Source organism: Ochotona princeps, chromosome X (genome assembly GCF_030435755.1).
Source record: "Ochotona princeps isolate mOchPri1 chromosome X, mOchPri1.hap1, whole genome shotgun sequence".
NCBI lineage: Eukaryota > Metazoa > Chordata > Mammalia > Lagomorpha > Ochotonidae > Ochotona > Ochotona princeps.
Window position 1 is genome coordinate 104435449 of NC_080865.1, and position 27046 is coordinate 104462494.

Genomic DNA, 27046 nt, shown 5'->3' on the forward strand with positions numbered 1-27046 from the left:
TCTCCGTTTGCCCCATAATTTGCTGCCAACATATAGCTGAGATGAATGATTGTCCTGTTCTGTCTTCTGTCTTTTCTTGATTAGAGTTCTGAGTCCAGCAGTTCGATTGGGGAGATCTCCAAAGATACTTTGCGGTATTCCCAGATTAGTTTCTTGTATGTTCTAGCAAGCACAGGGCCCGGCACAGTCCATCACCCCGATCAGCTGGTGGTTGCAATTGCTGGGTTGGTTCTGTTTTCAGTCCCGAGTTGCACTGGAACCAATGGGTGTTGCAGTCCAGTCTGGTTCGGCCCTTACATCACCCAGTGGGAGCTGCAGCCTAGTAGGGGCGACCCACAATAACCCCCACCAAGCCCGCCCCCTACCCTGGTTTGCCAGTATGTGTAGCAGAAGGCCAGTCTGTCCCCCATCCCATTTGGCTCTGGTACTTGTCAATGGGTATTAAAGCTTAGTTCTATCTAACCAACTCAACCATCCAGCCCTCCCAGATGTTGTTGAGTGCCTCTCTATCTAGCCATCCCAGCCCCCGTCCTAGTTTTCATGCCCTCCCACGGGAATAGTGACCCAAGAAGGGGGAACCCACTTTTCCCTCCCAGGTCTCTCTGTCCCGGTTTATGCACTCTTTAGGTGGTCCTGAGATTTGACTCGACAGAATTAGTCCCCAGTGCCAGCTTCTGCCAGCTGATGCTGCGGCCCTGATCTAGTCCACATGCAGCGCACAGGTGTTATAGCCTTGCTTGGTCGGGTCTGTCTCTATCCCAGCCAAAACTCTCCAGTGGGAGTAGCTGACTGGTGAGGGGACCAGCCCCTTAATCCCCCCGCCAGCTCTGCCCCTTCCTTCCTGGATCTCACGTGTGCTGGATGGGTGCTGCATTCACATCCAGTACAGGCAGCCACGCCCTGGCATTCCATAATGTGTACTGGTTGTGTCGCAACCAAACCCGGCCCATCCCACACTCTGTTCTGGCGATCGGATTTGCCAGTAGTTGACATGAACTGATTCAGCCTGGTCTGCTCCTGACCCATGCCGAATGTATGCCAGTGGGAAACTTTCCATGGCCTATTCTGGGCTGTTTCCTATCAGCCTCTTTCAAAGCCCAGCCGGTAGCATTTGGCCACACCCACCCAATAGGTGCACTCCTGGGTTATAGCCCCAAGAATTTGTGTGAGGCCACATTCTCAAGTCCCAGTGTTGAAGAGCTGGTACCTTCAGAAGCCTCTTTTCATGCAGCTACGGGAATGCATGTAAGGATGTTCTTGGCAGCCTGCCTATGCCAACAGAGGACTGGAGATGCAGCAGTGCACAGCACTGGGGCCAAGGCCAAGGCTTTCAGGGCCTGACTCAAGGGTATTGGCAGCGTGGAGAGTTGTACACATTAGGCTGAGTGCAAGCAAGCAAGTACATGGACCAGGGATGTGCCACTGACACGTGTTGTAAACACACGTGCAGACACACACATGTACATGCACCTCTCTGTTCACTATGCAGGAGCACACAGTCGAGTGGAGAACAGGGTTTACAAGGTTTACAGGTGCAGTAGGTGGTACAGCCTGAGGGGAATCTCACAGAACAGCAATGTATGCTGCCAGGAACTGACTAGTGGAGTGCCTTGAAGGCCAAAATCCACAAGGGCAAAGCAAGGGTCTCCGAGGGAACTCTTGGCAGACAGCTGGCCCACTGCAAAGAGTCTTGGTGTGTTTTGCATGAAGTCCCTTTGGTGGTAGCCACAACGCATGGGGGCTGCCAGGGAGCCTCATCTGTCCCTTCCCAAATGGAAAGGAACAACCATGTGGTCTCCAGAGTGGAGGGAATTGGAGGGGGGGAATGCCCTCATTAGCAACACCAAGGATCAAAGAAAGCCACACTAATGCCATTTGCTGTCGCCTGACAGTTGTTTTCCATCTGCTATACCATGTCTGCTCCCAACAGCCTTGAGCAGGCAGCTGACATTGTTGGCTCACCCACTGGTCTTGGTTCAGGCTTCCCATCCTTTTGTTCACTCTCAGAACACACCCTCACTTCCCTTTGGCACATGCAATGCTGCTTCCAATGCTATGTGGTTAGGTATCCAGGACGCAAGCCAGAAGGAAGCCAGTGGTCCTGGAAATAGACCACGTGGGGATTGTGGTGAATTGCAAATCGCTTGGTAAATGCTTAGCCATTTTAGCCCCCAAGGAGAGAGCTTTGATCTTGTTTATTTTCCCATTGGGTTGCTCATCATTCCTCATGAAGCTCCCTCTGAAAGCATCATCCTATTTTGGCTGTGCTTGGGGAAGAGCGCGCACCCTGCCTTGGATGTTTTGTCTGTGAGCACCAAGGCCAGAGGGAAGAGGGAGTCATATTTTATTGTAACCTTTTCTTTATCCTCCACAAAGGCTGTTCAGCAGAACTGACCTTCACTGTTTTCACATCTAACAACAACGAGAAAAATCTGATTGTGTCATTCAGCTGCGCTCTTGTCTTGCCTCTGCTGGATACACTTAGGGACTGAGACTCCCAGGAACACCAACAGCTACTTAATTTCACTATTCACTCCTCTCCACCTCCCTGCTCCCACCATTACAGTCAGACCCAGGAGACTCCATTTCTGAACACAGGCGAGGAATCAAGCAGTGGTTTTTCATCTCTTAAGATGCTTTAACAGCCTGCTCAAGGTCTGGTGCTCTTTGTGAGCAAATATTTCATGTGAGCCTCACCACATTTGACACAGTTGGCAGTCCATGTTCAAAACAGAAACTGGTGCTAAAAACAAAATTCATCTAGAGATGCCAATGTATTCTCCAACATTTGTTGGGAGGCAGGGATTTAGTCAAAGCTGGCAAGGGAAGACGAGAGAGCAGGCAGGGGTAAAGTTCCTTGCTATCTACCAAGATGCTGGCCTTCAGTCAACCCCAGAACCTCAACTTAACACATGTGTACAATGAATGGGCTGGTAGTAAATGAGTGTTTCCAAGCCCTGCACTATTGAGACAGCAGATGAAAGTGGAAGCCACAATTTCATCTGAAAACTGATTCTGCCAGCACAGATATGTGGGACCCACTGGACTAGATAACTCTAAGGATCTCATATTGGTTCGAGTCCCAGGTCTTCCATTTCCACTCCAGCTCCCTGCTAATGCACCTAGAAAAACATATAAAGATAGCCCAAGTGTTGGGCCCCTGCACCCATGTAGCAGACCTGGAAGAAGCTCCTGGGCTCGTGGCCAGCCCAGTCCTGCTCACTACAGCCATTTCAGGAATGAACCAGCAGACAAAACACCTCTGTCTCTGTAACTTTGCCTTTTAAATTGGTGTCCTAGGGCTACCATGAACTAAGAGGCCTAACATATCAGGAATTCAGTGTCTTGCATTTCTATTGGCCAAGGGGCTAGCAGGGCCCATTCCTCCAGCAGCCATTCCTGTTGCTGCCAGCCTTGAATGGTTGCCTGTACCCCACTGAGGCTGCATCACTCCCATCTTCAAATCTCTCTGTGCTCCAGCTCCACACGTACCAGGATGAAGCCAGGAATGACGACTCCAGCCAGGTCCACCATGCCCATGGACTTGGGCCATCCTCTGCTCCTTTTCCAGGTGCATTAACACAGAGCTGGAGTGCAAGTTGGAGCATCCAGAACTCAAGCTGGTGCCCATATGGGATACCAGCATTGCAGGTGGCAGCTTGACTCACTGTGCTAGAACAACAGCCCAAATGCTAAATAATTTACAAAATGTAAGATTATTTATACATCTGCCTTTGCAGAACAATGATATTTGTTGTACATATTCTTTGAACCTGAACCAACTCAGTGCATACCATACTTCATCCCTCATAAATCTCACAGCTTTGTAGAGTGGCTATTATTGAACCCATTTTACTGATGGGTAAACTAAGGTAAAAATTTTGCTCCTAGCCCAAAGGCATTAAGCTAGGAAGATATTTTTATACTTGGAGTTTGGTCCCTCTGACTCCAAAGCATTTGGTTTTGATATCTGCACCTATCACATCCCCCAATATTCATGGCACAAGATTATATGCCCACAAAGACACAGCCTTACCAGCCTGTATTTTCGAGAGAAGTGATTCATTTGTTAATTCTGCCCCAGGTCTCATTCTGCAAGGCTGATGTATTGTTTTGAGTTTTAGGGGGTAAAGTGCAGTTGTCATGGTCCTTGCATGGGTACACGTTGATCAAGAGGCTTAGGAAAAGCCAGATTACATCAACAGGGCCTACAGAGTGTCTCTTTATCTTCCTCCACCCCCTTTGGACTGGAGCAACATGCAGATTATCTCAAGTTCACACACTTAAGATAACAGGAATGGTATCACCCTGACAGAGTAGCTTTGCTGAGGTAGGGTGCAAGTGGGACAGTGGGAGGTTTCGTTCACTTTGCTGAACCTTAAATGAACTATTTCACCAGCCACAGGCAATTGTTTTCCCAGGGAGCCATGTGCCTGCTGTTCCCTTGGGTCCCCTAAATATGGCCACACCCATTCCAAAACCTCATAAGCTTGCTTGACAGTGGCCAGCTTGGTGGGAGAAGCAGGTGTGTCCTTCAGCAGGAAGAGCCCTGGGAATTGAGGCAGATGCTCTGGGTTCTGGACCCTGCTTCAACACTAACATCTATGTGACCTTGAGACAGCTCTTAGGCCTCCCTGGGCACTTCAACTCCTTATCCAGAAGTAGGAAGCTCACACTGCATGTTCCCTTTCTCCCTTTGATGTGGTATGATTTATAGGGTGCAACAATCTGGCATGATTTTGAAACTCACCATAAATATTGAAATCAGCTAGTAGCATATGCTGAGCTCACACATAATCAGGAGCCATATTTGTGGAGCAAGATCTAGAAGGGAAAAGGTAATGTCTAATTGGGTCCTCTCTTCACAGTGGACCCCCCAATCGAGCGTTCCACAGTGGGGCTTCAGTGTGAGCCCTCATCATCACTATCATCACCCAGCTCTGAAGATGACAGGCAGGAAGGCAATCCCCCAGGCCTAGTGGCAGCCACCCAGCAGGACGACTGGGCAGCTTCTCTCCACTCTTCCTTTCTGTCCTTCAGAGCTCCTCGCTTCCTGCCTTTGTTGTCAAACACTGCTGCCCTTTGTCTCTGAACCTGAGCAGGCTAACTCAATTCTGTCCCAGCTGTATTCAGAGTTCCTCCTAAAGAACAAATTCCTTCTTCTTCCAAGACCAGATCATTTATAATCAACAGGCATTTCCTTGAAAATTTTTTTAAATAATTGATTTTTATTGGAAAGGCAGATTTACAGAAAAAAAGGAGAGAGAGGGGGCGCTTCTATCTGCTGGTTCACTCCCAAAATGGCTGCAATGGCCAGAGCTGAGCCAATCTGAAGCTAGGAGTCAGGAGCTTCTTCCAGGTTTCCCACATGGGTGCAGGGGCCCAAAGCCATGGTCCGTTCTCCACTGATTTCCCAGGCCACAAGCAGGGAGCTGGATGGGAAGTGGAGCTTCCAGGACTCAAACTGGATTCTATATGGGATGCCAGTATCACAGGCAAAAGCTTAGCATGCTACACTATGGCAGTAGCCAATAGGCATGCATTTGGCTCACAGTTCTGAAAGCCAAAAAGTCCAAGGTCAAAGGTCCCCATCTGGTGAGAGATCCCACTGTACTACAATGCAACAGCAGGCATAGCACAAGATAGGACAGAGCCAGTTATGCAACTGCCTGGCTCAAGCACGCAGAGGGTGGAGTCCTGCCCTAGATGCTCCAGCTGCTAAGGCCACATCCCTGGCATTGGGCTAAAGCTTGCAGTAGGGCTCTTGGAAGTGCTTTCTACCCTGGGAAAGGAGTCAGGCAGGTGCACTGGAGGAGCCAGACAGCAACAGAACCACCTGACATCACTGCTGCTTCTCAGGGAGTGCAGTGGCAAGAAGCTAGAGCAGGCCACTGAGCCACGGCCACAGGTCAGGCACTTTGCTAGGTGTGTAGGCATGTTAATGCTGTGCTAAATACCTGCCTCTTTTCTGGAGCTTTATGGAAAGGCTCTAGAGAATTGCAAAACAGGCTTAAAATCTGGTGCAAAAGCTCAATTGGCTAATCCTCCACTGCCAAGTGCTAGGATCCCATATGGGCACCGGTTTGTATCCCAGCGGCCCTGCTTCCCATCCAGCTCCCTGCTTGTGGCCTGGGAAAGCAGCTGAGGATGGCCCAAAGCCTTGGGACCATGCACCCTCTGGGAGACCCAGAAGAGGCTCCTGGCTCCTGGCTCCTGGCTTCAGGTCAGCTCATCTCCAGCTGCTGTGGACACTTGGGGAGTGAACCAGCAGATGGAAGATCTTTCTCTTTGTCTCTCCTTCTCTCTGTATATCTGCCTTTGCAATAAAAATAAATAATTGTGCTGCAGTGAGCTAAGTTGCTGCCATGACGTTGGCATCCTGGATGGCAGCAGAGCTTTGAGTCCTGGCTGCCATGCTTCTGATGCTACTCGCTCGTAATGTACCTGTACAAACAGTGCAAAATGACTCAGGTACTCGGGCTCCCAGGACACACATAAGAGATGCAGATGGAGCTGTGAGGTCTTGGCATTGGCCTAGCCATGGATGTTGTCATCTATGATTGTGACGTTGGAATTCCAGTGAATGGAAAATCTTCCCCTCTCCCTGTTTCTCCCACTCTATGTCACTCTGCCTTTCAAATGCATAAATACCTCTTACAAAAAACATTAAAACTTGTCACATGATCATTAATGGGACAGAGGCCGGTAATGTCATTCTCATTGCCCTCTTCTCATGTTCTGTGACGTCACCTGAGTCATTTCTAGTCTATAATTTTCTCAGATCGTTGCTTTCTCTGATGCCAGTGAGTCACACCAGGTATATCTATAACCAGACCCCAGGAAGATACACCAATAAGTCATGTGAAAAGAAAGGTTTTTGCTTATGGGTGCCCCATTCTGTTCAAACTGTCCTGGAACATTGGAAAAGATGGCAGAATGGAAGACATCTGTGTGCATCCAGACCTTTCCCCTTTGTTACAATACCCTAGGAGCAGAGCACCCTGCTCCTTCCACTCAGCAGTCACTCAGCATACATACAGTAGTCTCTTCTAGGCATTTGGACAAAACAGCGAGTGGGACACAGAAAACAGGAAAAAAAAAATACTCCCTAAAGGAGCTTCAGTTTCAGTGAATACTGGCACAGGAAACAGCACTGGAAATCACCTAGCATTTAACCAAGGGGCAAGTGAGAACCACCATGGCTCAGGGATGCGCCAAGGCCCCAGAACTAGTGGGAGAGCGTCGCACAGACCTGTAGCCTGAGCCTTCTGCTGCCTAGCCTTTCCACTGTACCTTCTAGACTTCACTCTCACCCTCCACACACTATTTGGCCTCCACTTGAATGAGTAATATCACCTGCGCAGCCACAGGCAAGGCGGTAGTTGGCCCTTGCCAATTACTCGAAACAAGATACACAGGATGGGGCCCTGGCCGGGCGGAAGAGCCACCGATAGCTGCGGGTATTTCTTGAGGTAGGGCTTGCTGCAGCTGTGCGTGTGGGCACATGGGCACGTGAGGCTTTAGCATCTGGGTTCGACAGGTCAGCAGACAGCTTCACAGCCAGCCCAAACCACTGCCACAGGGTCAGCATCCCAAAGGGGCACTGATTTGGGTCTCGGCTGCTCCACTTCCAATACAGCTCCTTGTAAATACCTGGGAAAAGCAGAGGACCGTGGCCAAGTACTCGGGCTCCTGCCACCCACGTGTGAAATCTGGATGAGGTTTGGGACTCCTGGCTTTGGCCTCACCCTGCCCTGGCCATTGAGACCATTTGAGGAGTGAACCAGTGGATGGAAGATCTTTGTCTCTCCCTCTGTAAATCCACCTTTCAAATAAATAAATCTTTTAAATTTAAAAAAAAAAAAAACAATGGAATTAAAGGCCAAGACAATCCCATCATGACACTGCCCTCCAGTTGAGCACCTATTTTATTTTCATGTGTGTTACTCTGTTAATGCCCACAACAACGGCCAAGGTGGATCTGAGTACTAGGTTTAATTTGAAAATGGAGAAAGTGAGACACAGAAGTCACTTGCCTGAGTCACACCGCTGCCAAGTGTCTGACGTGGGGCCACACAGGTACACTGGCTGCTGTTCTTCCCCAGCAGGTGTGACTGCACACTGTTGGATGGCGCTCTTCGGTCTTTGGAGCTCTTTTGGCAGGCCGAGGCTCTGCTTAGTGCTGCAAACCACCTGATTCCAGTGCTCCACTGATTCCAGTGCTCAGCATAAAGAGCCGCTCAGCGTGGCCGTGCTATCCACGCGCTCTGCAATGCCTCAGTGTGGCCCTGTAGACCTCGGGCAAGGGTGAGGAAGCCGTCGGCTAGGCAGTGCCCCCTAGCCCAGTCCTGTCCCATGTTTGAATCAGACTGTAAGTTCTAGGGCAAGACAGCTGCTGCTTCCTTCATAGAGGAGATTTTGCTGTATGTAGCCTTCCATGACACACAGGAAGCCACAGTCTCATTCACCTCCTTCACTCGGCAAGTATTTCCCAATGTTAACCCTGTGCTAGCTGCTAATATGCAACACCAAGCCCACAACAGCTCTGGCCTACCTCACCTCCGAGACTCCCTCCCCCATTCGGCCCCACCTTCCCCAGCAGCAAGGGGTTTTCCTAATTGGAGCTTTGATTGTATTGTTACCCTGCCCAGAATCTCTGAGTGGCTGTCTAGCACTGAGTGTGCTGGTGCGAGCCTCTCCCTAGAGCAGCCCCATGTTGCCAAGTCTATGCCCTGCTCTTGGGCACAAGTTCTTCTTCTTATTATTATTATTTAGATTTATTCATCCACATTTGAAAGGCAGAGTTACAGAGAGAAGGAGAGACAGAAAAAAAGATCTTCCATCCACTGGTTCACTCCCCAGTGACTGTAATGGCTGATCTCTCCCAGAAGAGAACGCAGGGTCCCATCTGGGGTTCAAGTAACCAAGAGGGTGACCCTTAGATCAAGCAAGGGAGGCTGAAGGCCTTGTGGGTTTATGGGAGAGGAGTGTCCCAGGCAAAGGGAAAGGCTGATGCCGAGGCCCTGAAGTGACTGCTGTGGGTGAGGCTGCCGCTTCGGACACGGCCCATGCCCAGGAGGGGCTAGGTCTTTCAGTTCGACTTCCAGCTTTTCTGTTCCACGATGAAAGACTTATTTACTTGAAAGGCAGAGTTACAGAAAGTTGGGGGAGGAGACAGGAGACAGAATGATTTTCTATCTGTTCACTCACTCAGCCAGAAGCTTCTTCCGGGTGTCCCATGTGCATGTAGGGTCCCAAGGACTTGGCCCGTGCTCCACTGCTTTCCTAGGCCAGAAGCAGGGAGCAGGGGTCAGAAGTGGAGTGTCCAGGGCATGAAGCAGCACCCATATGGGATGGCAGCACTGCAGGCGGTGGCTTTAACCCTAGGCCACAACCATAGTACCAACTCGGTTCCACCTTCATCTTGACTTCCTTGCCAGTTGCTGGCCGTTTATGGCCTTTGAGGATCAGGGGTGCCTGCAGTGAAATATAGGCAAACTTCCCTTGACTGCCCCAGGCCCTGCAAGGGGCAAGCAAAACAGTCCAGGGCTGGGGCAGCTGAAGAGGCTTGTGTCACGCTGAACACCCCGGCTTCCCTGCTCTTCCTCTCACCTACAAGGAGAGGCCCCCAGGGGCAGGGAGAGCACTCCCCTCCTAGCCAAGGGGAGCTCAACCTCTGGGTCCTGGGGTTGGCTCTGCTGTGGTGCCTGCTGATTACACATCCATCTTGAATACTCCTTCACCGTGTGTGTGTGTGTGTTGGTGGGGCCGGTGTAAGGTTATCAGGGAGCTACAGGGTGGGGCAGGGCTCAGGACTAAGGCTGGGACTCTGCTGGGAGATATTCCCTTCTGGGAAATCTCTCAACTGAGCCGGCTGGGAGCTCCCCTGCCAGGAGGCTCAACCCCTCCTGCTAGGAAGTTCACAGCAGGGCTCCGTCTTAGCCTAGCCAACCAGCCTGAACCGCATGCTGGCCTCTACCTTGGCCTGAGAATCAGGCCGGGAGGACCTAGGTGACAGCTTTGGGCCTGATTGCAGGGAGAGGCAGGGTAGGCAGTGGGCCAAGGGACCAGGCTTTCATGTTTCCTGAGTGAAGGGGATTCTTTCTTAATCGTTGGGGCCTTCATTGAGACTAGGGGCCAACCTTTTCAAATCGTGCTTGCCACGCTTGGTGCGACTTCTTACATCCTTTGAACATTTGCCATCTGCTCTAGGCAGCTGGGCAGCTGGGGCAATCCTGGGGTGTGGCTGTCCTGAGCCAGGCTGGGATTGGTGAGGTCACAGTGCTCTCCCCTGAGGGCAGGACTGTGGCCCCCCACTCTGGAGGCAGCTGGATGGTCCTGCCTACTCCTGCTAGACTTCCTCCTAAGCTCCCAGGCTCTGACCTTGGCTGCAGACACTCAACCCTCGGGCACGCCTAACTTCTCCGCTTTTCTGCCTTCCAGCCCCAGCCTCCAGTCTTCCCTCAGCCGACCTCTATCACTTTCTCCAGCAGCGTCCTCACCAGCAGCGTGGAGCAGGTGCGTAAAGCGAGACAGAACACTGAGGCTGGGATAGGTGATGTGATTGGTGAAAGGGCATGGCAGGAAGTCAGAGCCACACCCAAAGCCTGCCTCTTGCCTGCCTTCCACCCCTAGCCCTTCACCTCATGTCCCTTCCAGTATTTATTGGTAAGTGTTTGATATGTGTCCATGACATTGAACTATGAGGCTTTCTGCTGGGATGGGGAGCCGCTCACACTGATAGTAGCACTCAAAAGCCAAGCAGGCTTTGGAGGAAGGCTTGGAGAGGACACAGACTAAATGCAGTGGGTGGGAGAAGGGCAGGGCAGAGCAGGGAGCCATGCAATCACTGCATGACATGGTGGTAGCCATGTCATAGACATGTTCTGTGAGGTTGTGATGGCCACCGCAGCTTAAAGCTTCACGCCCCGCATCCTGACTTCAGTTGAAGAGCAGCATCTGTTGAGCAACGATGGCCACACCGCCTGAGATGAGGATTCCACCTTTCATCATTCGAAGTATGTGGGCAGGTGTCCTGGGGCGGGAGGAGGGCAGGGTGGCTGGCTGGGGGAAGCCTAGCTCTGGCATGTGGTGTATGGGTACTGTGATTGGCCGCGGGGCCTCCATTTTCCTCCATCCTGTTCTCGTCTCTCCCAGCTGGAGCCTCTGGGACTGCCCAGAGGACGGCCAGCCACCTGTGTCTGTGATGCTTCCGTCCACTTCGTAGACTGGCTGCGCAGCTGCGGCCAGCCAGCCCCTCCTGGGCCACCGCCTAGGCCACCACCGGGGCCGACTGAGGTTGGCTGCTCTGCCCAGCGTGGCCTCCCAGCACGCTGAGCCTGTCCTTTGGCCTCACCCTTTCTCTTCTACCCTTTTACAGGAAGTTCCTGGTACTTCAAAGAAGCAAGGGTTCACTGTTATCTTTTCCAGAAGGCTGAGGCAACATCAGCCTCCAATGGTCCATTTGCTTCCTCTAGCCAACTGTTTCACACCACACAGGCCATTTCCCGTCCTTGACCATCTCTCCCTCTTACTAAATTCCAGAAACGCCTGCAAGTGATCTGAACGACAAAAGGCCCGTGAATTTCCCAACAGTCCTTAGAAAGGAGCCACTGCTCCCCCACACGCGGGTGTGCTCACGCACCACACACATATCGCACACACTTCGGAAAAACTGCTCTGAATCCCCCAAAGAAGCAACTTGCGGAGGCAAACCGCTGCGCAGGGGTAAAGTGGAGCAAGTCAGACCCCACTCATTCACTGCTTCAATCCAATCACTTTTACTCTTTGCTAGAAAGTGTCTCAGGGCGGTAGAGGGAATGGATGCTGAACTGAGCCAGAGAGGAGGGAAGCCGTTCCTCCCTGCCCACGAAGCTTAAGTTTCTCCGTTCCTGCTAAGTCGTTTTCCTTTCAGGTTACCGTTTCCGCAACTGTAGGGGTAAATACACCGGTCCTAGCAATCAGCGGGAAACAGTCTAGCGGGTGGGCAGGAGGATCGGAGGGCCGAAACCGGTAGAGCTAGGCGAGGAAACAGGTGTCCAGCACCGGCTTATCAAGAAGCCAGCTGCCGCCTAGCCGACGGCTTTTGTAATCTGCCCCTGGGGGAGGGTTTCCAGGATGAGGGCGTTGAGTGGGTGCCAGAGGCCGGGACCGGGAGCACTGCAGCAGCGGCTCGGAGGGAGCAGAGGGCAGCGCGGCGAAGCACGACCTGCCCTTCCTACGCCGGAGATCGGGACCTCTGGGAATCGCCGGGCCACCTCCGAAAGTTCAGGGTCCAGCTCGGCTCTGGGAGGGCAAGGCTGGGGGGCGGCGGATGAGCACGTGACAGTATTAGTATTCATCCACCTCGACTCCGTCACCTGGCTCGGCGGCTTGTTGGGTTCGAATGAATGATCCCAGAGGCCGCGCCCAATAGGCAGCCGCGCCTGCTTAATATGCATGAGGCCCGTAGCCAATGGCCGGGCGAGGAGGTTGTTTTAAACGGCGGAGCCCGCTGGCCAATCAGGCGGCTCTCGTGGAGGCAGCTAGCGCGAGGCTGGGGAGCGCTGAGCCGCGCGTCGTGCCCTGTGCTGCCCGGACGAGCGAACAATACAGGTACGTCTCCGGCGCCCGCCGCCGCAGCGCCCGCACAACTTTGCGCCCCGCGCCGCCGCCTGCACGCGCCGCCGCCTCGCCTGCCCTCGCCCTTCCCGCCCCCTTCACCCGGCTTCCCGTTAGGTGTGCAGACAAGAAGAAATAATTCAGGTGTTTCAACTTTGGAGATGCCTCTGCCACGCTGCCCGCTTTCGGGGCTCGGGGTGCGCCCGGGCAGCGGGCTGCGGAGGGCCGGCGCGGGGCGGGCGGGGTCGGGGCGCCCCGGCCCCGGGACGGCGGCGGCGGACAGTCGATGCCCGGCCGAGGTTGCGGTGCGGCAAAACTTCGTGCTTGGGCTCGGTCGGTGGCCGCGCGGGCCCGCGGGCTGCGCTGCTGCTTCTGCATGAACATGGCCGTCGCGGAGCGTCCGGCGGCCGGGGAAGGGGGGCGTGGGCCGGCCGCCCCCCCGGCTCGAGTCCCGCCCGCCCGGGCGCCGCTACCGTGAACATGGCTGGCACGGTGCTGCGCTCCGGCACCGGGCGGGGAGGCGGCCGCAGCGGGCAGCTGGAGCTCCCGGCCGCCGCGGGCCCCGCTTCCCGGATCCCGCATCCCCGGGCGGTGGGCGAGGAGGGCCGGGGGCGCCACCGCGGGCCCCGGAGCCCGGAGCGTCATGGCTGCAGTGGCGCCTTTGTTATCCCAAGGAGTGCGCCCCACGCCGGGAGGGGGGCGGGGGGGCGGGGAGGTCCACGGGACCCCCCCCTCGCCCCCAGCGCTCCCGGGCTGCCTGGGCGGGGCGGGGCGGGGTGGGCGGGGGCCGGTCTACGGGCGGGCGGGCGGGGGCCGGCGGGGCGGCGGGACCCGGGCCGCTTTGTTCGCCTCTGCCGACGCCTGTGCCGGCCGCGCGCGAATCAGCCATTTTAGCGAGCGGGCTTGTGAAGCAAGGCGGGCGCCAGCCCTGCCGCGGCGGCTGCAGGCGCCCTGGCCCCACACCCCTGGCTCACAGCCCCCGCTGCCGCCCTCGGCCCCGTACGCCCCCCGGGGCGAGCAGCGGCGGATTTCAGGGGCACTTTCTTTCATCAGCAGGCTTTTGACAAAATGGAAGGTGAATTATAGGTGTCCGTGTGACCCCACGCGGGGCAAAGTCAAGCTGCCAGCTGCCGACCGGGTTCCCCGGTGCCCATGCCCTTACCCTCTGGACTGCTGCTTCGAGGCTCTTAGGCAGTGCAGTGGCAGGCAGTGGCTGCCTGGCAGAATGCTTTAGTTCTGCATGATGACCTTGGGTGTGGGAAAAGGAAAAGATGGCGGGAAGCTGAGGGGGTGGGGAGGCGGCAGGGCCGATGGCATGCACAGCTGCATTTGTGTTGGGAAACTTTGCAGAAAGTGTGCCTGGCTGCAGCTGCATTCCGCAGTGTGGCTGCGCACGGCTAACCCTCCCCCTTTCGGCAGTGACAGAGTGACAGATTTGAAGTAACACTGTGAGCTACCTGCTTCTTTCCAGCTCAGCCTTGTTGCACAGGCTACTTCAGAAGCCCCGAATGCATCAGCAGTAGTGCTCTTCCCAGTCTCCTGTTTGGAGCTTGCAAAGCGCGGTGACTACGGGTTTTGCCTTTTTTGAAAACAGAAACGTATACAGGACATCTGCAGGCAGCCCGTGTTGGCAGAGCACAGTGTTCGGCCGTGGCCTCTCCCCTTTTGGGGAGCTCTGTAAAGCAGCGCCAGCAGCACACCCCCCTTTGGGTGGCTTCTTTTGGACAAGTTGATGACTCTGGAGAAGTAACTTGCAAACCAGCGCACTTCACGCTGGTCGAAAGTGCAGTGCTAGGGCCAGTGAAGCCGGTTGCCTTGCCCTCTAGCCGTGCCAGTGGTGTTGCGTGTGGGCAGCAGTGGGCTTCCTTGCAACCGTGTGAACTTGAAGTGTTGGCTGTGCCGCGTGGTTCGTCCTGGTGCTCCGGTCCTCATTGTGGGCTCCTCTTTGTTTTTTCCAGTCAGGATGGCTAAAGGTGACCCCAAGAAGCCAAAGGGCAAGATGTCGGCGTATGCCTTCTTTGTGCAGACATGCCGAGAGGAGCATAAGAAGAAAAACCCAGAAGTCCCTGTGAATTTTGCAGAATTTTCGAAGAAGTGCTCTGAGAGGTGGAAGGTATTTATCAGGTGTCCTCCAGGAAGTTTGGGTTGGAATTCCCGTTTGGGGGCTAGTTAGATTCCAGGTCAGCCTACATGGGCCGTTTTCTTCCTCTCTGGTTGGACCCATCATACCTGTCTTTAGAATGGCATGTGCGTTGTGTCAAGTGGCAGCTGTTTCATCTAGGACTACAGGGAGGGATTTCACTGGTACTGTTCTTTGCAGACAATGTCTGGGAAGGAGAAATCCAAATTCGATGAGATGGCCAAGGCAGATAAAGTGCGCTACGATCGGGAAATGAAGGATTATGGGCCAGCCAAGGGAGGCAAGAAGAAAAAGGACCCGAATGCCCCTAAGAGACCACCGTAAGAGCCTGGGAATGCACATAAAGCATTTTCTTCTGCTAAAAAGAGATTTGGGGTTCAAAAATGTCAAGATACTCCTGCAAAAGCCTTTTGCACTTTGAGCTTTAAAAGGCTGTGCCTCCTTAGTGTTTACGGCTGAGCTGGGGTTGGGGGCTGGGGGAGTGCGTGACTCATAGACTGGGAAAGTACCATGTGTATTTCCGAAGCATTGGAAACCTAGAATCCCCAGTTTTATAGTATTGGCCGTGGTAGCATGTATGGAGAAGTAATGATATGGAAAGAGGTGTGTGGCACACAGGAACGGGGGGAGGGGTTCTGGTTAGACTCCCACTTTGGTGGATTCTCATCTAATGTTACATAATTCTTCCTCCTAAGATCTGGATTCTTCCTCTTCTGCTCGGAATTTCGCCCCAAGATCAAATCCACCAACCCTGGGATCTCCATTGGAGATGTGGCCAAGAAGCTGGGTGAGATGTGGAACAACCTGAGCGATGGTGAGAAGCAGCCATACATCACTAAGGCAGCAAAGCTGAAGGAGAAGTACGAGAAGGTAGGGCACCCTGAGCAGCGGTTAACTCTTACATCTGAATGGGCAAGTTGTAGGTTGGGACTCAGTACTCAAACTGCTGTGATTGCGTCCCCACTTGCTTTCCTGAGGGAGGGGGCTGCATGCTTGTGCCCTTGGCCAAGCTGGTCCTGGGCAGGTGCGCGTCTCCACTTACGTGCACTATGTCCCTGTTCTTCCAGGATGTTGCCGATTATAAATCTAAAGGGAAGTTTGATGGTGCAAAGGTGCCTGCCAAGGTTGCCCGGAAAAAGGTGGAAGAGGAAGATGAAGAGGAGGAAGAGGAAGATGAAGAGGAGGAGGAGGAGGAGGAAGATGAATAAAAACCAACTGTGTTATTCTGTCTTCTTGTGAATACCTTAGCGTAGGGGAGCGTCGTGAGCAGCGCCTCTCTTGTCTGAGGTGGTCTGTTGCCCTCATTAGGTTTAATTACAGCAAATCGGTGCGATCACTGTAGTTTTCTTGAAGTGCTCTCGAAGTTGTCAGTGGTTGCCCTGACGTGGCCATGGGTGTGTGAAGCACCCTGAAACTGTATCAAAGCTGTACATATCTCCAAACATTTTTAAAAAGGAAAAGGCACTCTTGTGTTCTTACTCTGTGCACTTTGCTGTTGGCGTAACAAAGGCATTTCAAGATGTTTCTGGCATTCTCCTTTAATGTGTAAGGTCGTGTTAGCTCTCTGGTTGCGGCCTAGAGCTCCTGAGTTCCCAACTGTACATATAGTTTGTAAAGAGATCAGAACAACGGTGACAAACTCCTGATGCTCCTTGCGTGGCGCTGAGGCAGCGGGGCAGGGGCCAAAGCTCAGGGCATGCACTGCGAGGCTGGACCCATTGACACTGCAGTGGGCATCCATTTCACTTCTGGTTGTCTTGTTTTTGTATATAGTGACATGGCATTCTGCTGCCATTCGTAGCTGTGGATATAAAGGTGGGTCAGCTGGCATGAGAAGGGTTGGGTTTTTGTTTCTGTTCACTTAAGTGCGGTAGTTTTCCAGCTGTTTGTTTTTTAAAACAAACTCTAGAACTCTTCAGTGTGAGCAAGGCGAAGAGCTGCTGCCAGCAATGGCAGTTCAAGGCCCTTCTGTACTTCTACACATTTTTCAATGTTCTGTTATTTTTTTGTATGTTTAGAATGCGCAAATGGTTTTGAAGTTAAATAAACAGTATTACGTTTTTAAAACTGTTCTCTCTGACAGCAGTCTACTTTTCTGACTCGCAGTCCTCTGTTGCAGCAGCTGCGTGCCTTTGGCTGGCTGGCATCAAGGTGAAGTCTTCAGCTCTTGAACATCTTTGGTGGTTGGCATCGGGACTGGCTCCTGTCGAGGCGGATTTTGTGATTCTCACCCTGGTGCCCCAAATGCATTGCTTAACAGCAAACACGTCTTCCAGGGTGTGTGGTGTGTGCCGGCCACAGGCCTCATTTTTCCTTCTCTGCTCCTTAGTTCAGTGTCTAGCAGAACGTGTAGTTTACCACAGTAAGCATTGGTGTGTTCTGCTTCCTGGGGATAATCCTCCCAATTTTACCCCTGTTTCACAAAACCCAAACCGTCAAAGAACATTCTAGGCTCCCTGTAGGGTCCTCTGAGCTATGTCAGGCTGATACGATCAAGCACTTCCTGGCCCCACGTGTGACATGACAGGTACAAATGGCCTTCCCAGGAATGCCAGTGGTGTGTGCCGTTCGGTGTCCTGAAACTGGAAGCGAGTTTTGTACTTCAGTGGTTATGTTAGTGGGTAGTGTAACATTCTGTGCCAGGTCCCAGGAGTAATGGCTACAGTGACACATGGTGATGGGATGAGGAAGCACCTTAGCTTGGCAGCAGCAGGAGCTACTCTGTTGTAAATGAGTTGTTAGTGTCGTGAGCACAGATCCAACCTCATGTCTGGCTCAGACAGGCACAAGTGGGTGTTTGGGGGGAGCAGGAGGGGATGTGCTTAATTTCAAGAGAAAACTCATACAACCTGTGAGAGCTTGTCTAGAGGCCACTGTTCCCGGTCCTCGCCTGGTCTCTTAGCCAACTCCCATCCTAAGGAGCTGTTCCTCTGGTTTTCACTGTGGGGGGAGGGTGGGGAGGGAGATGGCCACACAATTAACCCTTGGTGGTGAGGTTTCCCCAAAGGCATTCTGTTCAGAATTCCCCTCCTGTTTCGGCCACAACATTGTCACCTGGAATTCTGCTTTGGAGTTGCCACATGACAGACACATTGTAGCAGGCCCTGACTGTGGAGCTGGGCCAGGCCAGCTGTGCTTTCTCAGTCCTGCCTCTAACGTGCTGCTAACAGGTATACCAATCAGGCGAGGGCAAAGGTTGTATGACCGTTAACTTGGGGTTCCACGGTGGTTAGCAGAAGTGTGGGCAAATGTTTAAGCACTGAGCAGACAATTCCGACTCAAGCCGGTGCCTGCCTGCTGTGCCGGTGGGATGCTGCTGGGATGCTGCGCCACAGCTTCTCCCAGGTGCTGCCAGTGTCTTGTCGCCACAAAGGCTTAGGGCTCAGTTTGCTACTTTGGGCGTGGAGGACATGATCTTGCAGAGCCAACCTGTTCTGGTTTTGTTTTTGCTTTTAATCCAAAGGACAATGGTGGCTCTCTAGTCACTCTGCCCGCCTCCCCCTCACACCCTTCTTGAAGAATGCTTTATCCTTTGGAAAGAACCGGGCTGTGATAGAGCAGCTATTGTCTGTATCCTGAGTGTCCTTGTCACAAATGTATGTGGGGACCTTGCATGCATTCCTTTTCTGTTACAAAGTTTCTTAATCAATCTGCCCAAAAAGTAATCAGTGGGCTGCATGCAATTTGAAATGCCAAGACTCTGGTTGATTACAATCAGGGTTCTAGAAGCAGGGAGCTCACTGTGTGACAGCAGAGCAGAATTACTGATATTACTGAGTGGATATTCTGCATCTGCCTTTTGGTTCTAGAAGTAAAGGGGAAGTTGGCTGTGGAGCCCCATGCCAGAAGTGGGCAATTCGCAAGACACCCATAGACCACTGCTGAGGTAGCGGGGTGTGTGTCATCAGCTAGCCCTGCCTACCAGCGCTCCCAAAGGCATTCTCCTAAATTTTCAGCTCTAAAAGCAAGGTGGTAATGGGGCTGACACTGGCATAGTAGGCTGAACCTCTGGCTGCAGCACCAGCATCTCACATGGGTGGCGGTTCAAATTCCAGCTACTCCATTTCTGATCCCATTCCCTGTTAATGGTCTGGGAAAGTAGCAGAGGATGGCCCAAGTCATTGGGCCGTGCACTCACATGGGAGACCCAGAAGAAGTACCCAGCTTCAGACTGGCCCAGCCCGGGCTGTTGTGGCCGTGTTAGGAGGGAACCAGCAGGTAGAAGGTTCTCTGTCTCTCTCCACCTGTAACACTGCCTTGCAAATAAATTAAAAATAAATCTTAAAAAAAAATAAAAGGCAGCTGGGACATCATGTTGATAACAGACAGACACGCACTGGTCATTCAATAGTCAAAAAGGGAGTAGTGTAGCAGGTTAGGCTGCTTCCTGTAATGCTGCGAGCACCAGTTTGAATTCTGGCTCCTCTGCTTCCAATCCAGCTCCCTGATAACGCACTTAGGAAGGCAGGGAAGGTGGCCCATGTCCTTGGGCCTCTGCCACTCAAGTGGGAGACAAGTTAAAGTTCTTGGCTTCACTCTAGCCATTGGGACCATCTGGATAGTAAACCAGCAGATGGAAGACTCTTTCCATCTCTCTCAATATCTACTTTTCAAGTAAATCCTCCAAAAAATAAAAGTGGGCACACAACATTTGATAAAATCCAACACTTTCATGTTATAAACCTCAACTTTGAATCAAAGGGAACTTAGAAAAACTCACAGCTGACAATGCAATACTGAGATCTCTCCTAAGTTTAGAAACAGGACAAGGAAGCCTGCTTCTGTCCCTGCCATTCAGCATTCTACTAGAAGTTGCAGCCAGGACAACATGGCAATGAAAAGAAACATTTCCGGATGGGAATGTACTAGGATCTTGCTTATAGGCAATCCAAAGGAATTCCCAAATAAAACTTAGGTGTTTCAGCAAAGTTGTAGCATACAACATCAAAATGCAAGCTTGTATTTCTATCAAAAAGGAACCATCTGGGCATTAAGATAATAATTCCATTTACACTGAAATCAAAAGGCATGAGATATTGAGGAGTAGCCTTAATTAAAATTACAAGACTTATGTGGGAAAAACTGCAAAACACTGAAACAAATTAAAACCATACCCTACGTGGTAGGGAATCCTGTTATCATAACTGCGCTGAACCATCTACAGGTGCAGCGGATTCCTATCAGGGCCCTGGCTGGCCTCCATGGAAATCAACATGCTCATTCCACAGACTTGTTTTCCTTTTTTTTAAAGATTTATTTTTATTGAAAAGGCAAAACAGTGAGAAGGAGACATAGAAAGATCTTCCATCTGCTTGTTCACTCCCCAAATTGCCACAACAGCTGGAGCTGAGCTGATCTGGAGCCAGGAGCCAGGAGCTTGTTTTGGATCTTGCACATAGGTGCACAGGCCCAGGGACTTGGGCCATCCTCAGTTGCCTTCCCAGGTCAAAAGCAGATAGTCTGGATGGGAAGTGAAACAGCCAGGAAATGAACCTGTGCCCATATGGGATGTTGGTGTTTGCAGGTGGAGGATTAGCTTGTTAAAGCCACTGCACCAACCCCCACATTTCTCTCTTCTCGTCTCGTCTCGCCTCGTCTCGTCTCTTCTCCAGTGCAATAGCCTAGTGGCTAAAGACCTTGTCTTGCACGTGCCAGGATCCCATATGGGCGCCGGTTCTAATTCCGGCAGCTCCACTTCCCATCCAGCTCCCTGCTTGTGGCCTGGGAAAGCAGTCGAGGACAGCCCAAGGCTTTGGGACCCTGCCCCCACGTGGGAGACCTGGAAGAGGCTCCTGGCTCCTGGCTTCGGATCAGTTCAGCTCCGGCCATTGCAGACACTTGGGGAGTGAATCATCGGATGGAAGATCTTCCTGTCTCTCCTTCTCTCTGTATATCTGACTTTCCAATATAAACAAATTGTTAAAAAAGGAGATTTATTTGAAAGGCAGAGTGAGAAGGAATCAATCTTCATCTCCTGCTTCCTGCTCCAGTGGCTATAATGATCTGAGATCAGGAGCCAGAAGCTCCACTCGAGTTTCCCGCATGAATTGGGCCATCTTTTGCTGCCTTCCCAGGAGCACTAGCAGTAAGCTTGGTCAGAAGCAGAGCAACCAGGACTTGTGGGATGTTGGTGTCACAGGCAGAAGTTTAACCCATTACACCACAACACTGATCTTTCTAAATTTCACTTGGAAATCCCAGGGACCCAGGTTGTTCAAGAGCAGACTTGAAAAGGAACAAAGCTGAAGAATTCACAGAATTTTATTATTTTAAAATTTATCTGAGATGCAGATAGACACACAAAAATATCATCTGGTAGTTCACACCCCAAATATATGCAGTGGCCAGGGCTGGGCCAAGTCAAAGCCAGCCACTGGGCATTTCATCCAGTCCTCCAACTAGCTTAGGAAGGCTCTCGAATACTGGAGACATCACTCCTGTATCCCAATGTCTGCATTGTCAGAAAGGTAGACTCAGCCAGAGCAAGGAGTCAAATCCAAGTACTCTTTTTTTTTTTTTTAAAGATTTATTCATTTTATTACAGCCAGATATACAGAGAGGAGAGACAGAGAGGAAGATCTTCCATCCGATGATTCACTCCCCAAGTGAGCACAACGGGCCGGTGCGTGCTGATCCGAAGCCGGGAACCAAAACCTCTTCCGGGTCTCCCATGCGGGTGCAGTGTCCCAATGCATTGGGCTGTCCTCAACTGCTTTCCCAGGCCACAAGCAGGGAGCTGGATGGGAAGTGAAACTGCCGGGATTAGAACCGGCGCCCATATGGGATCCCGGGGCTTTCAAGGCGAGGACTTTAGCCGCTAGGCCACGCCGCCGGGCCCTAAGTACTCTATTTTTAAACATTTTTTATAATCATTTTATGATACAGTTTCATAGATCCTAAAATTTTCCTTATTCCCCCCTCATTCCCTCCCCCATCACTGGGTTCCCCTATATTATTAGTATAGTATAGCTCATCATAAACAGTCATATGTCCATCATTGCAGGCATGGACAGTGGCAGGGAGTCCAGCATCCTATTGTCAAGATATAGTAAACAGTTTCATTGGGAGTCCATCCTTGATCTGGAAGTAGAGATGCATACTGCATTGTATCCTCACATGTGGATATGATAATCTATGTTACACAGTTACTATACATTCCCTTAAATGAAAAGCCACAAAACAAAATCAGCAACAGAAAGAAAAAAGAAATTAGCAACACCATGAAGTTAAATAATATGCTACTGAATGACTAATGTGTTGCTGAAGAAATGAAAAAGAAAATCAAGAACCTTCTTGAAGAAAATGATGCTACTGTATGATCTATGAGTCACTGAAGAATTTAATAAGAAAGTATTTTGAAGAGATGAAACTAACAAAAACATCAAAATCCATGAGATAGAGTTTCCGCTGATCCTTGTTGCTGAGATATGTCTCCTGTAGGCAACAAATAGATGTTTTGTTTTTTTTTTTTTTAAGTCTGGTCTACTAATCTATGATGTTTGACTGATGCGTTTAAGCCATTTACATTCAGGGTTAATATGAATGGGTGGTAATTTGGTCCTGTCATTTTAGGAATGAGTTGTTCATTGGTTTAGTCTTCTGTTGTCATTTTACTGGGATGTTCTTCACATTTGCCTTTGGTTTTCATGGGTGCTATCCCTTTTCTCTGTCAAGAGAACATCTTGAAGTATCCTTTGTAAGGCAGGTTTGGAAAAGGCAAATTTTTTTAGATTTTTTTTATTGATTACATTGCATTATGTGACACGGTTTTATAGGCACTGAGGTTTTGCCCCTTCCCTCCCCAAACCCCCCGCCATGGTGGATTCCACCTTGTTGCATTACCACAGTTCAAATTCAGTTGAAATTCTTTCATTGCAAGTATCTACCAAGCATGAAGTCCAGCATCTTATTGTCCAGATAAGTTCAACTTATCTGGTTTCTTGGGGAGACCATCTAAGGCAAATTCTTGTAACTTTTCTTTACTGTGGAAGAATTTTATTTCATTTTCAAAGACAAAGAAAAGCTTTGCTGGGTACGTTATCCTGGGCTGACAACTTTTTTCTTCTAGAATCTGGAATATGTTGCTTCATTCTCTTCTTGACTATAGAGTTTCCTGTGAGAGATCTCCTGTGAGTTTAATTGGCATTCCTTTATATGTCAATTGATTTTTTTTTCACGTGCACATTTAAGGATCTTTTCCTTATGTTCGATTGAAGAGAGCTTGATGATCATGTCGTTGTGAAGATTGCTTTTGTTCAAACCCTGTTGGGAGTTCTGTGTCTCTCCTGGATGTTGTTTCCCAATTCTTTCTCCTGATTAGGGAAATTCTCTTATTATTTCATTAAATATATTTGTAAAACCAGTTTTTCTTTCTGCACCTTCTGGGATACTGATACTTGGCCTTTTTTTTTGAGGAATCCATAATCACAATTTATTTAATTAGGACAAATGTTATGCACTACAATATTAAAAAATTTAAAAAAAAATCCTTTGAAGACAAAATCTCACTGTCATTTCTTCTTTTTTTTGTTTTTTTCTTGTTTTTTTTTTTTTTATTAATTATTTTGCATTATGTGACAGTTTCATAGGCTCTGGGAATCCCCCCACGCCCCTCCCCCTCCCCTCCCCCCTGGTGGATTCCTCCACCTTGATGCAGTATTACAGTTCAAATTCAATCAAGATTCTTTCGTACTTGGCCTTTTAATACTGTCTTTCAATTCTTGAATTTTTTTTTTTTTTTGCTTGATCCAGCTCTGCTTCCAGCTTTTTGTTTGCTTCCCCCTGATGACAGGAAATATCTTCCAATTCTGAGATTCTTTCTTCGGCTTGCTTCATTCTATTGTGGAGACTCTCCATTGTGCTTTTCATTTGCTCTACACTGTGTTCTTCTTTTCTAATGTATCAGCTTTCATTTGATTCATTTCCTGCATGAATTATTCCTTGAATTCCTTGAACACCTTCTTTACGTGTTTCTTCATGTTGATCAGAAGCTTTAAAATGAGCTTTCTGAATTCTGTGTGCCCCATTTTCTCGATGTCTTCCTCAGTTAACTCTGACGTTGGCATATGGTTTTGCTGCTTTGCAGGGGAGTCCTCAGCAATATTCATTGTGCCTTTGTCTCTTCCTTTGCTCTTGGTCATTGTACTGGTTAGCAGAGTCTTCTCCTTGGGGCAGGTTTCTAAGCTGTGTCTCCCACAGGTCTGCAGTGCGATTTTACTTATTGTCATTGGTACACAGCTCTTTGCTTGCAGCCACTTGTGCCACAACCTCCAGCAAGTTCCCGGTCTGGGTTCTTATGTTAGATTTCCACAATGGTCTCTGTAGCCCCAGCTCCTGGCTCACCACTCTCCACCTCCTGTGATACCGTGCTGAGGTTGCAGTGTTGTCTGTACAACCTTTCTCCCACTTCCGGTTGGAGCAGGTCCCAGGATTAGGGAGACACCAGGTGTCCTGTAGCCAAGTTGTTGGTGGTGCTAATCTTGCCAGAACCTGTTGTCTGTTAGGTCTGGGCCACATGGACCTATTTTGACTGATATGCCATAGTTGATATTCCCCCCACCCCCCGTGGAAACAGTGCAATGCACTTGAGCTGAGTTGCTGCCAGCTCAGTGCATGTACAGCTCACTGTTATCCCTGCAGTCTTAAAGCCTTTACCATACAAAATTGTAACTGATGTGTCACTGCTGGAGTTCTTCTGGCTGTCAGGTCTGAGGGCTACCTGTACCTGCCCTGGATGGAACCTGCAGGATGCCTCGTTATTGCAATTCACTGAGTCAGAAATGAGTTCACTCCCAGCTCAGTGTATGCACAGTACTGTCCCTAGTCTTTGCCTCCTTAAACAAAATGGCACCCAGCTCAGCTCTAAGGGGCTGACTGGGCTGTGAAATCCACCCTGTTCTCGCATTGTCCATCTGGGATCTGCTGCTCTGTCTCTGCTCCTGGTTAAATCAAACAGACCAGCAATACAAGAAGTTCCTTGTCTGGGTTTACCTCTTGAGCTCCTGGGTAACATTTCTTCCCACTTTGTTGCTGGTGGAGTTCCAGCTGCGGCTGCGATTCAGATCACCACTCACTCAACGATGCTGGGGTATTAATCACGGCAACACTGCACCATTGTGTCCACTGCTTTGCTTTGTTAGTCACCAGGCACCCCTCTGTCTTCTCCTGTTTCTTGGAATATGCCCTTAAATGGATGGGTAATGTTTCTCCATCCATTTAAACGTGTTCTTACCCTATGCTGCCATCTCAGTTCTCCCCCAAGTACTATTATATTGAATACAAGTACTTTAGATTAGTATGCCAAATGTCCACCCATCCCAAGACTCACATTTCTTAAATTCACAACTTGCCACTGGGGCCAGCATTGTGCCGTGGTTTAAGGTACTGCCTGGGATGTAAGCATTGGTTGTAGTTATAGCTGTTCCACTTCTGTTATAGTTCCTTTCTGATGCTTCTGGAAAGGTAACAGAAGATGGTCCAGTTATTTGGGCCCCTGGCATCATGCCAGAGACTCAGATGGAGTTCCAGGCTGCTGGCTTCGGCTCAGCCCAGTCCCAGGTATAGCCGCCATCTGAGTAGTAAGCCAGCAGATGCCAGATCTTTCTTCTTTGTTTCCCCTTCTGTCTCTTTGTAACTCCGTCTTTCAAATGATAGATTTTACTTAGTGGTCAATAAGCACATGAAAAGATGCTCAATGTTATTAGTCATCAGGAAACGTAAATTAAGAACTGTAGCAAGTTGCCACTTCACACAGGCTAGAAAGCCTGTACGAGTATTGATGATGATGTGGAGAAATTAGAACGCTGATACTTGCTTTGGGCATGTAAAGCACTACAGTCATAGTGGAAAATGGTTTGGACAGTCCTCAGGTTTAACACTGACTGATTACATGATACATTAATTCCGTTCCCACACAAACACTGAAAGGGAATGAAAACAAATATCCAACCAAATTCTTGCATGCCAATGTCCATGCATATTGTTCTTTTTTTTAAGATTTATTTATTTTATTACAAAGTCAGATATACAGAGAGGAGGAGAGACAGAGAGGAAGATCTTCCATCTGATGATTCACTCCCCAAGTGAGCGCAACGGCCAGTGCTGTGCTGATCTGAAGCCGGGAACCAAAACCTCTGCCGGGTCTCCCACGTGGGTGCAGTGTCCCAGTGCATTGGGCCGTCCTCGACTGCTTTCCCAGGCCACAAGCAGTGAGCTGGATGGGAAGTGAAACTGCCGTGATTAGAACTGGCACCCATATGGGATCCTGGGACGTTCAAGGCGAGGACTTTAGCCGCTAGGCCACGCTGCCGGGCCCGCATATTGTTCTTTATAGCCTGCAAATGGGAAAATCCCAAGAGATAGAATGGATAAGGTGTGTTACAGTCCTAGGACGGCAGTTTTGAAGCAAAAGCAGGAATGAAATACTGACACCTGCTAACCCTCAGATAGTTATGCTAAGGCAAAGAAGGTTCTTACAATTGATTTCATTTACACTAAATGTCTCTGTTTGTCTAGAGCTGGGAGTTCCTAGGGGGAATGAGGAGTGAGGGGTAATAGGTACAAAGTTTCTTTTGGGGTTGTCTAACCATTGAGCTAGATGGTGATGTTAGTTGTATGATTCTTAATTTTCTAAAAAAAATATAGTTAAATGTGTGCATTTCATGGAATGCAGATTATAGCTGAATAAAATTGTCAAAAGTAAATGGTGGGATGTATACATATAAATTCAAACACCATACTGTACTTAGTAAATGAAACCTAGAGGCAGACATTTGGTGCAGTAGTTAAGTCATTCCTTGGGAGGCCTACATGCCGTATCAGGGTTTGATTCCTGCCTCCTCCACTTGGGACTCCCTTTCTTGTGATGTGCACTCTGGAAGGCAGCAGAGAGTGTCTTGAGTACCGGATCCTTGCCACCCACCTGACAGACCTGGATTGGGTTCCAGGGTCTTGGCTCAGGCCTGGCCTAGCCCTGGCTGTTGCAAACATTTGCAAGGTGAATGAACAGATGGAAGAGTTTTCTCTTTTTCTCTGTGTCTAAAAAAATGTGAAGATAAATAAACAGAATTTAAAATAAATTTTAAAATATCTAATGTCTCTTCTCTCTGTATATCTGGCTTTCTAATGAAAATAAAAAATAATAGATCTTTTAAAAATTATCTAAAATGGCTGGCATTATGACACAGTGAAAGTTAAGGTACTACTTGCTATGTCAGCATCCTTTAACAGTGTTAATTCTAGTTCTGGCAACTCTGCTTCCAAACCAGCTAGATGCTTGCTAATGCACCTAAGGAAGCAACAGAAAAT

General features: G+C 50.0%; 1 protein-coding gene across 4 annotated transcripts; it reads left to right on the forward strand.

Moving 5' to 3' along the window:
• Window positions 1-10483: 10483 nt before the first annotated feature.
• On the forward strand, window positions 10484-15970 carry HMGB3 (high mobility group box 3). Of its 4 annotated transcripts, none has more exons than XM_012930741.2 (6): window positions 10484-10518; window positions 10913-11018; window positions 14559-14713; window positions 14921-15060; window positions 15436-15610; window positions 15808-15970. In XM_012930741.2, the coding sequence occupies exons 2-6, from the start codon at window positions 10973-10975 to the stop codon at window positions 15946-15948; spliced, it is 657 nt and encodes a 218-aa protein (XP_012786195.1). In that variant the 5' UTR covers window positions 10484-10518; window positions 10913-10972; the 3' UTR covers window positions 15949-15970. The 4 variants fall into 4 exon arrangements, with proteins under 4 accessions (XP_012786195.1, XP_058514368.1, XP_004598600.2 ...); XM_058658385.1 differs by having other exon boundaries at window positions 10954-11018; XM_004598543.3 differs by lacking the exons at window positions 10484-10518; window positions 10913-11018 and adding an exon at window positions 12373-12594.
• Window positions 15971-27046: the final 11076 nt, after the last annotated feature.